Source organism: Nipponia nippon, unplaced genomic scaffold (assembly GCF_047370975.1).
Source record: "Nipponia nippon isolate SJK-2023a ecotype South Korea unplaced genomic scaffold, ASM4737097v1 scaffold_2, whole genome shotgun sequence".
NCBI classification, from domain to species: domain Eukaryota; kingdom Metazoa; phylum Chordata; class Aves; order Pelecaniformes; family Threskiornithidae; genus Nipponia; species Nipponia nippon.
In genome coordinates this window covers 47,830,291-47,846,006 of record NW_028262336.1, presented here as the reverse complement: position 1 = coordinate 47,846,006, position 15,716 = coordinate 47,830,291, and the positions used below count along the sequence as shown (strand labels likewise).

Sequence of the window (15,716 nt, the reverse complement as noted above, 5' to 3'; positions counted from 1 at the left end):
AAAAGTCTTCTGTGGTTTTGCTGTTTTTAAAGCTGCTGCACTTTGGCCCCCTTTTGTGAACGTTTTGTAGGGTTTAATTGCATGATAAACTGTTCTGCAGGATTCCTGTTTCATGAGTGCGGAAATTGTGCAAAGTGTAAGGCAGAGGGTTAGGAGAAGAAAAAGAGGCTGCTGCCTTTAAGACATGAATTGGCACGCAACACAAGCTCGGGTTTTGGTATCCAGCTTTCATTTACTTTAAGCAATAATTCGCCTAAAGACTTCTGCCTAAATATAAAACTTAGCAGTATTAAAGAACAAGAAAGAAAATAAAGCGATTGAAAGGAAAAATGATTGCTAAATAGTTCATTCACTGTGCTGGTGCATAGGCTTAATTTTCAATACTGAAGCAAAGTAATGCTAAAAATGAACAGATATTTAGAAAAGCTGCATGTGACAAGCTTTTACAAATCCTTTTTATTCTGGTACGTAGTAATGTGTACAGATGTCTCTTTGTTTTTCTAGATTAACTCCAGAAAGTCCTGTGAAAGAATCATAGAAGCCTCGCAGCTATATTTTTTAATACCTTGCCTGCTGTGATGTTTTGTCCTAATAATGGAGGTATATTAAAATAAGCTTGTTGTGAATTGTTGCATTAAGACCAGAGAAATGACAAACTCTGAATAATTTAGCAGTTCAGATATGTCGCGAGCTCTTCCTGCGCGCGCCACAGTGCCGAGAGCTGGAAAAGGCGTTTCGGTGGCAGCCACGGGTGGAACTGGTACACGGCCGCTCTTTCCCGCTGCATCCCACTCTTTCCTCCCAGTGCATCTCCTCTGTGCTCCTTTTCCTTGAACGATGGACCAATGCAAAATAATTGCTTAGTATAGCCATTATTAGAGCAGATTGTAAATACTGAGTATGCAGCGCAACAGGCTTTGCAAAGAGGAGCACGGAGCTGTCTTCTGAAGGCGAATGCAGTCTCATGGTCCTGTTTTCGGATATTATCCAAACATGGGTGATGCTCAGTTTGTGAACTGTCCCATTTAATTGCAGGAGAATTTCTTGCAGGCTTAAAGATAAACACTAGCTCATGTACCTTGTGTGAAATGAGACCTGGATCACAAATAGCTATGCTCATATCCTTATAAAATGGGCCTGTGGAAATGAAAGGCAGGGATAGAAGCTTTCATTTCCTTAGTGCAAAAGTGGCAAAATGTTACTTGTGAATGTGTAGGAGGAGGAAGCACAGACATAGGAATTATTTTTGAAACAGCCGGAGTATTTTGTGTAGAAAAGAGTGAAAATTTTTCTTAAAATCGGTGTGTGGGGGGTTTCCACTACTAGAAGAAAATCGCTGAGGTTTTACTGGGCACTTCCTTCTTGCTTTGCAGATAGTATTATATGTCTCCTGCAGTGATCGTTAGTGCCTTTGGAGATCTGAAATCAGCATGCAATACCAGCCATGGATCGCTCTCCATTTTACCCATCCTTTCAGAGTCAAATAAATCAGCAGTCTTTTCTCTGCCCGATGTATTAAGTTCTTCCTTATTAATTTGCTCTTTTGAGCCATAAATGTTTGTTGAAAGTTGTGCCAAGGACTTAGAAATTAAATGGGGATTTGCATACCCACTGCAAATCTCAGCCATTGAGTAGCTCCCCTCAGCTGTGCAAGCCTGTGCAGTTCCCCAGTGTGGTGCAGCAGATACCCTGTGTGGAGAAAAGGCTGTCATAAGGATATTTTCAGTATTTGATTGGAGTCTTAGAAGTCCAAAGCACTTTTTGACAGTCTCTCTCAAGCACAAATTATGCTATCATTATCTTTATCTAAGGACGGGAGAGAGAGGTTGAGCAGAAATCGCTGCGGCAGTGATGTGTGATGGATCACGCAGCATCTGTAATAGATGAGAAATAGGCTGTGCCATTAGTGGCTTTTGTCTTTCCAGAGTGAACCAGCCTCAGCTGTTCTGCACAAATTGCCACAGATCTGGTGGTTAGAAAATCCTTTTGCAGAATTTCACTCCAGACTTACCTCTCTGTCAGTGAATTATGCCCATTTCCATTAAGTACAGTACTCCTAATAACATGTCAATTAATTTTAAATTGCACAAATCCTCACTCTGTTACCAAGACTTTGAAAACAAGCTTCATCAATTGCTCCCTCTGGGACTCTGGAAAAGACATAATTTAAAGCAGTCTGTCTGGTTTTTGGTCTCCTTTTTTAACGTAAAGAATTTGATTTTATAAGTGGTTTTGGATTAAAAAGAGTAGTTTTGCTGAATAGTTTGCTGAATCTTTAAACCCATGTTGCTGAAAGTTAATGTTGGATAATAATCTCTTTGTGTAGTGCTATGGAAGATTTTGCAAGAGAGTTATGATTCTTAAGTGGTGTATTATTTATTTTTGCGTATCATGGTATTCGGGTCTGACAGTTGTTTTAAGCAATTAAAGATTAGGGAGGAAAGGCTACTGGAAACAAGCATAAAGGTCTTGCTGAACTGAATGTTTAAGCACTCATCTGTATTGCACTGGCCAGAGTTAAAAAATCTGGTGATAAAAGGTGAATGATATAAATTGTATGTTAGACATCAGTGTATAAGAAAAGCATTATTCTTATTTTGCTTTACTGGACCCAAGGCCGACTGAAAACAAATAGATCCAGAGGGATTAACTTGAGTTTTGTCTTGTAGAAAAATCTTGCTGTGAACAGAGTCTTGTATGGGAGAGGCCATCCTGCTTTGATCCATGAGTCAACTTCCAACTGAGATCCAAGACTCAACTTTCCAGCTCAATTTAGGATCGCCACCTCTGCTTATTTTTGAAGATTACTCTTATTTCTTTCACTAATTGTTGAAGGTGGTTACCTCTCCTGCATTTTAAAGGGTTTGTCCCAAAAGTCATGGAAAAGCTGAATCAATTAACCGCGTATTATTTTAGACCAAAGCTGAGCAATGTTTGCTTTAACTCTTTGTTAAACCCTTTGTCTGTGTGTTTCCAAGTGAGGGGCTTTCCAGACTTCTCCGAAAACCCTCACCCAGGTGTGTGAGCCCACGGAGGGGGAGGTCTATGGCCGGGAAGGCACTTTCAGGTACTGCCCTGCCTGTTGTCCCCTGAGCTGCTGAGAATATTGTGGAAAAGCTTCAGCGCTGGCTGAGCGGGAAGGAGAAGTGAGCATCTCTTGAGCTTTGGACAAGGATTTTGTAAGAGTTTGTGGGAGGGAAACTTGAAGGATGGCTCAACGCGCTTGCAGTCGGCGGTGCTACTGCCGCTTGTGGCTGAAAGAGCTTGGCCAAAAAGAGGTAAAATACTGACAACAGCCAAGAGTATTTTTGATTGTTGCCTCTCCCAGTGGCCAGAGTGACTGCATCTGACCCATCCCTGCCTACGGCTTTTTAATTTCCTGGACTACCTCATTAGTTGGGGTAAATTCCTGTGTACTAGATCTCAAACAGCAGAAATTCATGTTTATGCAGAAACTCTAAAGCCAAAAGATTCTTAATTTCCTCACAGGCCTTGTACTGTAATGATTTGAGCTGTCACCGAAGTGTGAAAATGTAAATGTTGGATGTTTTTGTATAATCTTTCTAGTCAACTTTAGGTATCCTCTGTGTTTGGTCTCTTGTCATCTACAACCGATTTGATCCCACAGCTGTACTGTGAGTTAAACCATGACCCGTAGGGCTCAGCATCTGGATCTCTTGTCCCCATGCAGAGGGGAAGCAAGTGAGGTGCCTTATTTGATTATGATCCAAGTTGAAGTGTTTATTTACATCTAATTTGCCTGAGACGTGTGACTGGGCGCATCAGGACTGCGATGGTGGCTGGAGGGGTTGCGTCCCATCAGCAAGCAGAAGCGCACTCACTGAGAAGAAAAGGCTGTTAGCCTTCCAAAATAAGTAGAGAAATGTTTTTGCCTGGATATGTAAAGATAACAGTAATTGTCATGAGGTTTGCTGTCAGTTGCTCTTGGTACGCTTTCAGCTGTGAAAACGCCTACAAATGGAACAGATCATAGAGTTATCCTGGCATAGCATCTGAGAGCGAAACTCCTGAAGTATTTCCTTGTTGTAGTTGCAAAGAAATGTGGAGATAATAAGGCAGCTGTTGTAGCGGCAGTCCCGGAGACCTCTTGATGGTGACGGCAAGTTAAAATAGCTTTGTTTTCTGGGATTCACCTGTCATGACATGGTGTACTTGGACAGAACGAAGTCTTTAAACATTGCCATTGAATGAGAAAGGGAAGAACGATTCAACTGAAAAGGTCCATATTTTGGGTAGCCTTGGCTTGAGTGTTTCAGTAGAAGTACCAAAAGAGACTTCTGATAGCAGTTAATTTTTATACATTCACAAAGGAGATTGTGGACTGGCCTTTCTGTCCATTTTCCTCATTGTAGTTTGACTTTAGGATTTATCTAGGAAGCATTTCCATTGTTTTTCCTTAGGTGCTAAAAGAGTCCCCAAATTTGAGAAGATATTTTGATTGCCTATTCATAAAATGTTGTGGTGTGTCCACAGGAGATGTTATCTCCTTAATGCTACGCTCAAAGCTTGTAGCTTTTTCAGCTGTTTCAAGTTACTTTTTGTGCCTTAGGTGAGATTGGCGAGCTTCTTTATGGGTGGTGGGGAGGGGTTTTCAGAAACTGTTATTCGTACCGAAGCTTTTTATGATGATACTTTAATATGAGAACAAAACGGAGTTGTATTGCTGGGCTTCATGAGTTAGCTCGTTTATTGAAGAGTAAGTCCCAACAAAGAATTGATGTTAGCGTCTTCAGAGAGTAAGGTAAATCCTGCCTAACAACACGTTGTGATGTAAAAAAAATGAAGTGGACTTTTCTGTAATACACATTTGTATTGTATGAGTAATACTCAAACTGAATTTTGACTTAAGCAAAGAAAATTACTTCAACCCAAACCAGTGGGCCTTTGTTTTTTTCTGAAAAAATCATTGACTTCTCAGTCTGTGGAGTGTTGTTAAGAGACTGAAATTTGGCAAAAGGTAGGATAAGGATTGTCTGTATGAATAACCAACTTCAAGATTCAGTCAAGTGTTTTTAAGCAGGCTTGAGGAGTCTTGCATTATAAACGGCTTCATGGTCCATTATCAAATTTCAGTTTTTTCAATTTTTTTTTTTTTTTTTTTTTTAAACTCAGAGTATGTGTTTTAATCCATATCTGAACTGCAGCAATGGAGAGACCATTCTTCCTGTGTAAAAAAGGCTTGGACAGATTGAGGAAACCTTTCCTATTAAGGTTTCGTTGTTAGGACTGAGCTTCAAATTACATTTAATTTCAGTTTTGTAAATATATAGAGTGTTTTGAATAGATTTTAAAAATAAGCATATTGAAATACGTTGGAGTTCATAATAAATGTCATTCTAAATAATGAATTCAAGCTTATAAACAAGTCTTATATTTTAAGTCAGTGAAAATGTACTCTCAAGATGAAAATATGCTAATGGAAATGCTGCTTGTGTAAAGTGTTCCTTGAAATAATTAATAACTTGGTTGCTGAAGCGGTCTAACGTGATAAAAACACAAGGATACTACCTCTCCCTAAAATCTGTCCTTGTTAAAAACAGTGTTGTTCCTTAACGTTCCTGTGATCATCCTATATTTTCATTCCCAAAGGGTGCTGGTGCAGCTCCTGTGCAAAACTCAGCGTTTCCACTTGAGCTACAGAGGAACTCTCCGTTCACTCTCACTAGTAGTAAGGTTTAGATAGTATTTTCAGTTCAGCCTCCAGAAAATGAAGGTTTTAGGAAGGGATGTGTATTTTGGTGGGCTCAGCGCCAGTCCTGGCCCAATTCCAGCGTGGATAGTTAGGTCCCGCCTCCATCAAGCTGCTCTTGCAGTGTAATGTCAGTTGCGTGTGGGTAAGGGGGTTCAGGCTTATGTCTCTGCTGAGTGGGCAGGAGTTGGGGGGTTTGGGTTCTCTTCTCTCACATCCTGGACCTTCTCTGTGTTATATCCCTAGATAAGTTCTTGGAAGAGAAGAGGTGAGCAAGAAAATGAACAGAAATCCTTGGAATAACAAGGGCCTTTAAAGAAGCATATTTACAATGTATAAAATGTATAGTATTAACCATCTGTAGGATGGGCTTTATGAAACTCACGTCTCATGTCCAAGAGAATGAAATGCTCTTGGCAGGGACTTGCGTCAGAAGAAATTTGGATAAGCCCTCTGGAAGCTTCCCGCAGTCTCGTTTGGATGGGGCAGTGTGACAGCTCTGTACCTGCCATTTTACTTGGGACGTTATGCTTACTCCCTTGCTTCTGCAGTAAGATTTGAAAACCAGATAAGACATCCATAACGCAATTCTGTGTACTCTGCAGATTTCCGTGGGATTTCAGGTCTTAATAGTGATTTTGGCAAGGCTGTGCGTGCAGCATTTCAGATAGTGACTTGCTGAATATCTGTGTTTCCATATCCAGATGCTGAGGAACTGATTACCTACAAAGAATGTGAAGCAGTTTGGTGAATAAGTAGACTCATACTTTTCTAAAAATACGTACTGCTTGTTGGTATCCTTATGCCGAGTTACTAAATCTGGAGTAACCTGCTTTCAGGCTTTTTATTTTTGTGTTCCAAGTGTAGTAAGTTTTATTAACATTTCACTCATAATCCTATGCAAATTTATTGGCACGAAATGTATTTATTGACCTGTATCATTTTTTATGTGAATTTGATACAAACTAGTGAATATGAAACACGGCTAGAACAATTTTAGGTGGATGAATGCTGTTCTGTGAGCATTCATTTTCAAAACAGTAAAAAGAAAAAGGCAAGGAGGTTTTGAAAAGGATTTGCTTCATCTCTGTCACTCCTGCAGGATTTTACACACTCCTAAAGGCATGTGTTCAGTGAAGATGATGCTAGGTTTTTCTTTCAAAGGAAAGACAGAATGACGTATCAGCAAATGTACGTAACAACCTCTGACCTAATTCTGTAGGCACTGCTGTTGTGAAAATAATTTACTTGGCATGGAGACTTCCAGATGTTCCTCAGGAATGGTGTTTCTTAAACCTTCCAGTAAGACATGAGATGAAAGCGTCCACCTTTTCCATGTCACATGCAGATAAAAGATTCATTAGCGCTTGTATATTAAAGGCAAAAGACTGAGCATAGAGGATGGGATTTCTTTCAGGTAGACTTCAGCGCTTATAAATATTAGCATGCATCAGCAGCCTTTATTCCCTGGCAGAGTTTTTCTAGCCAACACTCCTTAACCGAAATCTTTTGATTAACAGTGCTGACTCGCATGTCCTGGTAGCTGCACAATTCGGATCAATATTTTTTTTGTAACTTGCGGTATGCTGGCATTGCCAGTCTTCCTACTTGGAGAGAAGTACTGCGTGGTTCGCATGCTTGAGTTTCTGTAGGCATCTGCAGCTGAGTGTTGTCAGGTACAAGAGGCCCTTGCACTCACCAAGTATGACTGCCCTGCTCCTGCCCTGCCTGCTCACAAGAGCCTTTACTGATTGAAAACACTTGTGTTTGCATTTTTTTTTTTTAACCGCTGCTCAGGAATCGATTTTTTTTCCTAGTATATAAAATACTTCTGTTGTTAGGCATCAGTGTGAGACTTAGAGTTGTTTGAAAATGGTTTTAGTGTTTGTTTCATGCGATTCTATCCGCGGCTGCAGCTGCATGTGTGCACTGCATCACAAGCCTTGTAGTGCTCAGGGTTGGCATAAAACGTTCTGCTTGGAGCTGCTGGAAAAATATTTCCCTGTTCCTGAAAGCGAAGTGCTTTCCCCTTAGACGTGCAAAGGTGTGATGGCACGTGGAGCACCGGCACTCGTAGATGTGAATGGTTCTGGGTCGTGCCAGGAGGAGGGAGTTTGGGGAAACCCTGGCAGAGCTATCAGCAGGTTCTGCCTAACAGATGTGGTTGCTCTCTGCTGCTTTTAGCGCCGTGTTAACTGAAGTTGCTAAGCTTTGGCAGTTTATGAGTAGCTTGCCTTGCAGTTAAAAATTATGGTGTTCTTTAATGTAAAGGGATGATCATGCAGAGCTGAAACGGTGAGAACGTTTTCTAGCTAGGTCTTTAAAAATACATTATGTATGTGTTGTCTCGTGTACCATGAACTAAGCCATTTTTAATTAGTTCTGTTTTGGGCGTTGGAACCATGCTGGCTCAGAATAGCTAGATTTTTAGTAAGTGTTTCGGGTGATGTTTAAAAAAAGTCTAAAACAGATAAAATGTCAGGTTTTGAAAGACAAGACGACAGAATAGTTACAGAAACACCACTAATGTGAAGGAGCAGAGCTAAAGAACCTCATCCATAGCAGAGCAGCTGGGTATGTAAGTGCTCCAGCACGTTCCTCTGCCTCTTGCCTTCCCAGGCAGTAATCCTCCTGGATCCAGCATGTGGTGTTCCGTACTTCGCTTTAAATGATGAAGAGAGAGATATGTAGCCCCGGGCTCCAGGTAGTGTTACAGATATCTGAACAATGATCCGTTCAGAAAGAAATACCTGTTTAAGAATGTGGCAAAACTCGTCTGTAACAAGTGGATCAAAGACTCTGTAAACACAAATTTAAAAAAAAAAAAAAAAAGAGGGTAAAGTGGGTCAGATGCATGACACAGTTTTGAGATAAGCTGTTGATAAGCCACTGCTGCAAATATTTGTCTTTGAAACAGTTATAAGAGGGTGGTTGGTTGATCCAGAAGGGAGCCTGGGGTTGCTCCGTGGTTGAGGTCTGAGCTGTGGCATCATGGCTGGCCGTCCTCCGGCGAGCGCTGGGCGAGGCGTGCATCGGCTAACGGCAGAGGCTGTTCAACATGTTCCTCAAAACGCAGAGGCACTTGATGAACTGGAAAATCTTTCTACCTCATTATAGGTTGAGCAAGGACAAGTAAAAAAATTGCTTTCTGGTGCTTTCTGGGGTTGGGCTGAGATGAAAGGTGCAGCAAGAAAATTTCCTTTAACGCAGGAGCCAGTGATGTTCGTTTTCTTTTTCTTTCTGGATAAGTTGAATATGCATTCAGCTTACACGTGTTCCTCGCAGAGTCCCACAACCTGCACAGAGATTTGAGTGCCTTTGGGCTGGGTTTGCCCACAAAGGACACTCAGTGACTGTCTACTGGCAGGTAGCAACAGGGGGGCAGAGCAGGGAAAAAACTGTGCCAGCTAGATACAGAGGATGCCACAGCAGAGTAATGGCTAAATAAGAAAGCAAAAATCCCAGCTCTACTTTTGCCTTACAGCTGAAAACCTTTCCCTTCAGGCTGCAGGATGGTCATCTCAGCCTATCCACAGGATTATGGAGTAGTTCTTTCTGATTTTACCTCTTTTTCTACTTAAAGAAAACAAACTTCAGCTCTAGGCTCTGGTTCAGTTCCTGAAGTTTAGCTCTTGCAATCTAAATTAGACCTGCCCAGGGTGTTCGAGAGGTCAGTGCTCTTGGAGACTGCAGTGGAAACTTGTTTGGAGAGAAATGGGGAGAGCTGGAACAATGTCAGATTGTGCTGGGAAAAGCTGCTTCATGTGGGATGTCTTCAAGGAGCAATTACAAAAGTAACACTCACTGTCAGCCGATAGAGCAGAGCAGCGAGTGGATAATAAATACAAAAATCTGCTTTGTGTTCCAGCATCTCAAGATGTAAAGCTTTTCTATTAGAAGTTCGCATGGAGAACGGTAATTTAAAACAGCCACTCTTCCGAACAGCTTGTAGCTACATTTTAAATTTTAATGGTGATGAGTTGGAGATATCTTTAAAAAAAAAAAAAAGTATGTATTTTTATAACCATAGAAAAACTTCTCGCCTGTCGGAAGGGTGTGCAGGCATCTAGATCTTGCTCTTTCTCTCCTTGTTATGGCTGCTTGATAGGGAAGGTGATGTGATTTGATTTGTCTACAGAACATGGGTTTTAAGGCTACCTGCTGAAATCCCATTGAACTGAGAGGTGCTGTTCCAGGGCTGACTGAGAACGAACACAAGATTAGACACTACAGCTTTCCATCCTTCTCTGAGAAATGTTGTCTTCACATATTATGTCGAATGAACTTGTTTCCTTAATTGTCAAATGACCTGTGAAATTGTTTCATATAAGCCGTTACACCTTGCAGTAAATTTCAACTCAGTTTTAGTCCACTCAGCATCGTGTTCTTGCCTTGCAAACCATTGAATAGATCAATTTTTGACTAATTCTGTTTGTCATCCTGAGGTTAGATTTGGCAGGCAACATCCGTAACCTGCCACCATGAAAAATTATTTCCAACATGTTCTTCATTAAACTTTTCTTCAATATTTGGCTGTCACTGGAGGATTACAGTTTTCTACTGAAGAATTAAAAAAAAAAAAATGCAATGAAAATTGACTGTCAGTAATTCTGTATTAAAATCCCTTGAAGTATTAAGGTATGCAAGTTGTTTTGATTTACATATGTGTCTGTTTAGCAGTGCATGAATAAAAAATACCAGTTCTTTCCTCGCTAGATTGCTGAAAAGGATGCGACACAAACTGACAACAGGAAAGGGTAGAAAAAAAAATCGTTTTTAAACATCGGTTGAATGAAAGCAGAACTGATATTTCCCCTGTCTTTCATGGAAATTTTCATATATTTTATTTCCAAAGTACTCTCTGTTTTATTAGAGAAAGAATCTAGTTTCAGCTTGAAAAAATATCACATCACGTTCTTATACAGTGCCTTTAATTATAATGGATCTCGGAGGCTCTTAATAGTACAAGGCACAAACTAGCTTAACTTCAGTATTGCATATCACTAAATGTAATCTCCCCATCAAGAGGCTATGTGCGCTGACCCTGCAAAAGGTAAAACCAGGAAACAAAAAAATAATGCAGTATTCACTTTAAGCTGTTGTGGAAATTTAAGCAGGCAGCATGTTCTGAGGAATTAATTTTGGATAAAGGCTAATCTGCTACCTACCTCTGTGGCTGCTGGAGAGAGGGCCTGCTGCCACTAGCCGCTCTAAGCAGGGTCCTGATGTAGGTAGTATGAAATGCTGTCTGGAAGAGAACCCAAGTGCCTCTCTTCTAACTGTACGGGGAACCTGGTAAGAGTAAATGCCTCCACCTGCAATTAATCTATGTTAATTGCATATTACCTACAATTGATCTTGTAATAAATTTGGCTACTCCATCAGCTTGCATCTGTTGCTCTGAGGCCATTAACAAGAGATCAGGATCTAGTTGCAAAAATAACATGGAGGAGCTTGTGCCTATAAAATATTTTTTCTGTTGTTACCACTGAAGAGCAAAATTACAGAGAGAGAGTTTGTGGTTGGTTGGTTGTAAGTGTGCTTGAGAAACAATACCGTATTTTTAAGAGGTGGAATATCCTTATATAAAAAACTTTGTCTGCTTGATCAGACTAAAATGTTTATGTTTCTACATCAGGAGCAAGCAGAACATTTATGGCATTCAGCGGCCTTAATATTTCAAAGTATAGAAAAATAAGTGGAAAATTAACTCTCAGTACCTTTTCAAGAGGGTGATAGCATCACAAATCCCTGTGTGAAAGTCCCGGTTGCTCAGTATTGCCTCTTTTCAGCAGCCGTCAGGAGGAAATGCAGATCGCGGTAACGCCGTTGCTCCGTGCCAGCAAGTGTAGGATCCTGTGGCAGGAGAGCAGCCCAAGGGGAGAAAAAAATCCCTCTGGGGTATGTGTGCCCAGTGGTCTCCTCTCATACGCCCAGGGATTTTGCGTGCTGGTTTTTTGCACCGCAGCAGCTGCCATCCCCAGGCACCGTCCGTGGGTCACGCAGGAGGTGAACACCCGCACCCCGCCGTGGGAGGGCCTGGGTGTGGGCAGGTGCCCAGCTTTTGCAAACTGCCTTACTCAGTGCTGGCCTTCATGGAACGAACCTCTGCTTTAACAAACCAGGGCCATGTACTCAGATTGAATTTCAGCTTGGTTGTGCCCCTTCTCCGGCTGCTTCACCCCAGGTTGTTGAATTTGTGCGCCTGGGACGTGCAGCAAGCCCCTGGCCGGTGGCTCCCCGCGTGTTGCCCTCAGAGCTGTCGGGGTCTGGCGTGCCGGGGCGGTTGTGCCTGTGGGGAGCTGGCTGGGCTGCAGCCACCGCGCAGGCTCCGTGTCCATCCTGGGTCAAACCTGGTGGGCTGTGCTCTGCACCGCTGTGGCAGGCAGAGCTGGGGCCACTGGCAGGGAAGGACCACGCAGGAGGTGTGGGCAGCAGGACTGAGTGAATGAGGAGCATCCAGGGACGAGGGGAAGGAAGCCGGTACCTGCTTTGGAGTTCAGAAATGGTACGGATGCTCTGCTCAGCCCTCCCAAAACAGTGCGGTACCGTGATCAGCTGTCCCGGCAGCATGCCCACGCCGCAGGCAGGCAGGCGCTGCTCCTGCAGCACAGCAGGCATCTGCCTGTGGTGTCAGCTCCTGCACGGGACCCCGGTAGGCTGCCGTCGGGGGACCCGCTGGTGCAGCGGGACCCCGCAGCGGGCAGCGTTGCTCACTATGGCAGTGGGGAGCCCTCTGCAACACTGGGGTCTGCATAGTGCCATCCACCCAGGTGGATGCTGTGGGCTTGGCTCCTTCCCGCACCCTGGACGGGGCGCAGCTCTGCTCCAAGGAGTTCCCCTCCACCTGTTCCTCCATCCCCAGCACGCTCCCATTTTTAGTCATGCTTCGGCACCATCCATCTCGGGCCCATGCCAAGTGCCCTGCGTTCCCACTGGAAAATAAGAGAAGTAAGGCTAGTGGTGGGAGGGGGGGAGGAAAGAGAAAAAGTAAAAAAAGGCCAGAGTGACTTCAGAAAAAAGATACGTAGAGGAAAGGGAATGGCAAATGCCGCTGGTTAATTGAAGCAGTCCTTGTACAGAGTTTCAATCTCCTTTTTCATCAAGCAGTAAAAGAAAGCTGCTTGATACATCTTGTGATCAAGGAATCAAGCCATGCATCTCCAAAACTCGCAGGAAGAAAAGGAAGGCAGAGCTCATTCAGTCAAAGCAAAAGCCACATCCAGAGAAGAAAGAGTTCTCTTGAAGATTAATTTTCTTTGCTTAGCAAGAATTACCATTCCAAAACATTTGTTTTTTCAGTAATTGTTTCACCTGACATTTTGCTACTCTGTGTGTGTGTGTGTGTATGTATACATATAAAAATAAATTAGAAAAAATGGACTACTCATTTGTGCTATTTGTTTATACACAACATGGGAACAGTTTCTGTCATGCTGTTGCAGCTTGGGAGCAACCCACGGACGGGGTTTTCTGGAGAGCAGCACTTACCCATGAGAAACCAGCACAGCTCTGCTGTCGTCCTGCACGCAGGCGATGAACCTCGCCAGCCAGGAGACATCGCCAATCTAGGTGTATTTTCAGGAAAACAGTGTGGGGCTTCCATTTACGTCTGGGGGGAATGGAGTTTCGTTCTAACCTCAACGCCCAGCTGAGGTTTGCTTGTGGACATCTGGGAGCTCCATGCCTGGGAGGATTGGCGCCTGTGCTTCAAACCTGCTGATAGCTGTTGTTTGTTTAGCTGTTGTCTGAGCGTGTGAACATGGGGCTGTTTGCTTGATAGGGGTGGCTGAGTGAAGCAAACAGCAGACAGGGAAGTATGTATAGAAATTAAGCTTCAGTGCTGAGACTGTGTTAATTTTTCACAAAGAAAAGCGTTCTGCTCAAGTGGTGCGATGTGGTATTTCTTGTGTTGTGTTTATGTTCCAGTTATGGGAATTGTCTGAACAGTTGTTGTAAGGGCTAATATTAAGTACAATTTTCTGTGAATACCATAGTTGCTGTGACAGAAATGTTTTACTGGATAGCGCACTTAACAATTTATCATTTTACCTGCTATTACCTACTATGAAAACCGATACACTGTTTTACGATAGCAATGTTAACCAGCAATGCTTCTGAAAAGGATAATAAACTCCCTGTCTCTGATATACTGAGGGGAATGTGATCAGACAGCAATGTTCGGAGTTGAAACAAATACGTTGAATAGAAAACTTTAAATACAAGCAGGATTTTGCATTTTTGAAGAATTTTTATTTGTTTACATAGTGGTGTTTACATTCGCTGGAAGAGTGAAATGCATTTGACCAACAGTGTGTCTCTTCTCTCTTAGATTACAGAAGTTTGTGGAGCCAAGCGCGTGGGTTATTTTGGTCCTGCTCAATTTTATATTGCTTTGAAGTTAATTGCGGCAGCGCAGTCAGGTTTCCCAGTACGGATTGAGAGCATTAAGAATGGTAAGTAGCAAATTTTGCTTGCGGCGCTATGCACCTGTTTTTCACTTTCTTTAATGCTTGTCAGCTCTCCGTGGTGGTAAACTTTTCTTCTAATGTGTCTATGAAACGATTGTATTTTGAGGAGCAGAGAAAGAGCAGAAGGTAATGTTACGTTCTTTAAGTGACTGGTAGAAAATTGCAGTGAATTACACGTATGGCAAAGCTGAGATGACATCCCGCTCTGGAAAAGGCGTTACCAAAGGAACGGCACGAATGACAGCTGATCAGTGCTAGGGATGCATTTCTCTCTCACCTTCGGCCTCTAGTCGTGACAGCTGTGCAGAGTGGGAGCTGACAGCTACTTTGGGTGGAGGCCTGTCGTGGGGGGCGTGGGCAGGTCAGGGGTCCCCCCGCACAGGGCAGCTTGCAACTCATCTGTTTTAGCAAATAATCCTGCTGAAATAAATGGGTGATAGTGACAAAACCATAATGCTTCCTATCAGTCGGTACAAAAACGTGTATCACATGTAATTTAAAACAATTTAAAACAGCTTTATTCTTCCCAATGAATTGACAGTAATACTAAACGTACCATTTTTGGTGGAGAAAAATGCTTCTTAAAAGAGGCTTATCAAACTCAAGCGATGAAGAGAGAGAGCAGGTCCCTTTTAGCTGCGAAACCTTGATAGCGACTAAATGGAAGGAACTCGATGTTCTTGCCTTGGTGATGCATGCTCCTGCCTTGGTGGTGCATACTCTGCCTCAGCAGGGCTCAGGCTTCAAAACACGTGCCTTCTCCCTTGAGCGTGAACAGGTTTGAACCCTTAGCTCCCATATCCCAGGTGGGTGTTCGAATCGTGCCGTGAGGCTGTGCTCTGGGCAAGAGCGCTTGCCACCATCCCGCTGAAGGCAGCGATGCAGCCAGCCACAAGATCAGAGAGGAGGCAGGAAAGGCAGGACCTACCCACAGCCTCGCAATCGGGTCGCTGCTCCCAGCGCGGTTTCTGCTCTGCTGTCCCTGCTAAGGGCAATGAAATGTAAAACATACCTATGTTACAAGGCACAGGGAGGGGGTTCCCAGGTCTGCCCCATCCCCAGGTGGGAAGCCGGGCTGGTGCAGGGCACGTGCAGACCTCTGTGAGCTGAGCTGCAGCGGTGCAGAGCTCCCGACCAAGTGGAGGGGATCGGATGCAGCCGGCACGGTTCGCTGGTAGGGGAGTTTTAAACCATGGGTGGCCTGGATTTGTCTTGTCAGTTTTCCTTACAGACAGCTTTGCACTCTCTCTTGCACTGTCGTCCTTTTTAAGGATCTTAGTTTGAAAAAAAACCAAAAAACAAAACAAAACAAAACCCAACAAACTAAATTAGAAACCTGAACTAAGCGAGATTTACTGTGTATGTTTTACAAGTCCAGCATCTGCAGATAATCAACAAATTTGAGTGAAGAAGGGTACTTGCAGTCCTTGTATTGATATCCTCCTTACTTACTGAAATGCTTCCAGTGCTAATTACATTTTCTCTTGAAATGTACGAGTGCCTTTAGAGTGGGGTGAGTAACATGCACCAAACTC

At 43.0% G+C, this 15,716-nt stretch overlaps 1 protein-coding gene across 1 annotated transcript in view; it reads left to right on the top strand.

Annotated features, from left to right (window-relative positions):
• REPS2 (RALBP1 associated Eps domain containing 2) overlaps positions 1-15,716 on the top strand; it is a 100,366-nt gene that overhangs the window by 20,816 nt on the left and 63,834 nt on the right. The window contains exon 2 of the mRNA XM_087758255.1: positions 14,043-14,166. Within this exon, the coding sequence (XP_087614381.1) occupies positions 14,043-14,166 (124 nt within the window). The remainder of the gene's footprint in view (positions 1-14,042; positions 14,167-15,716) is intronic.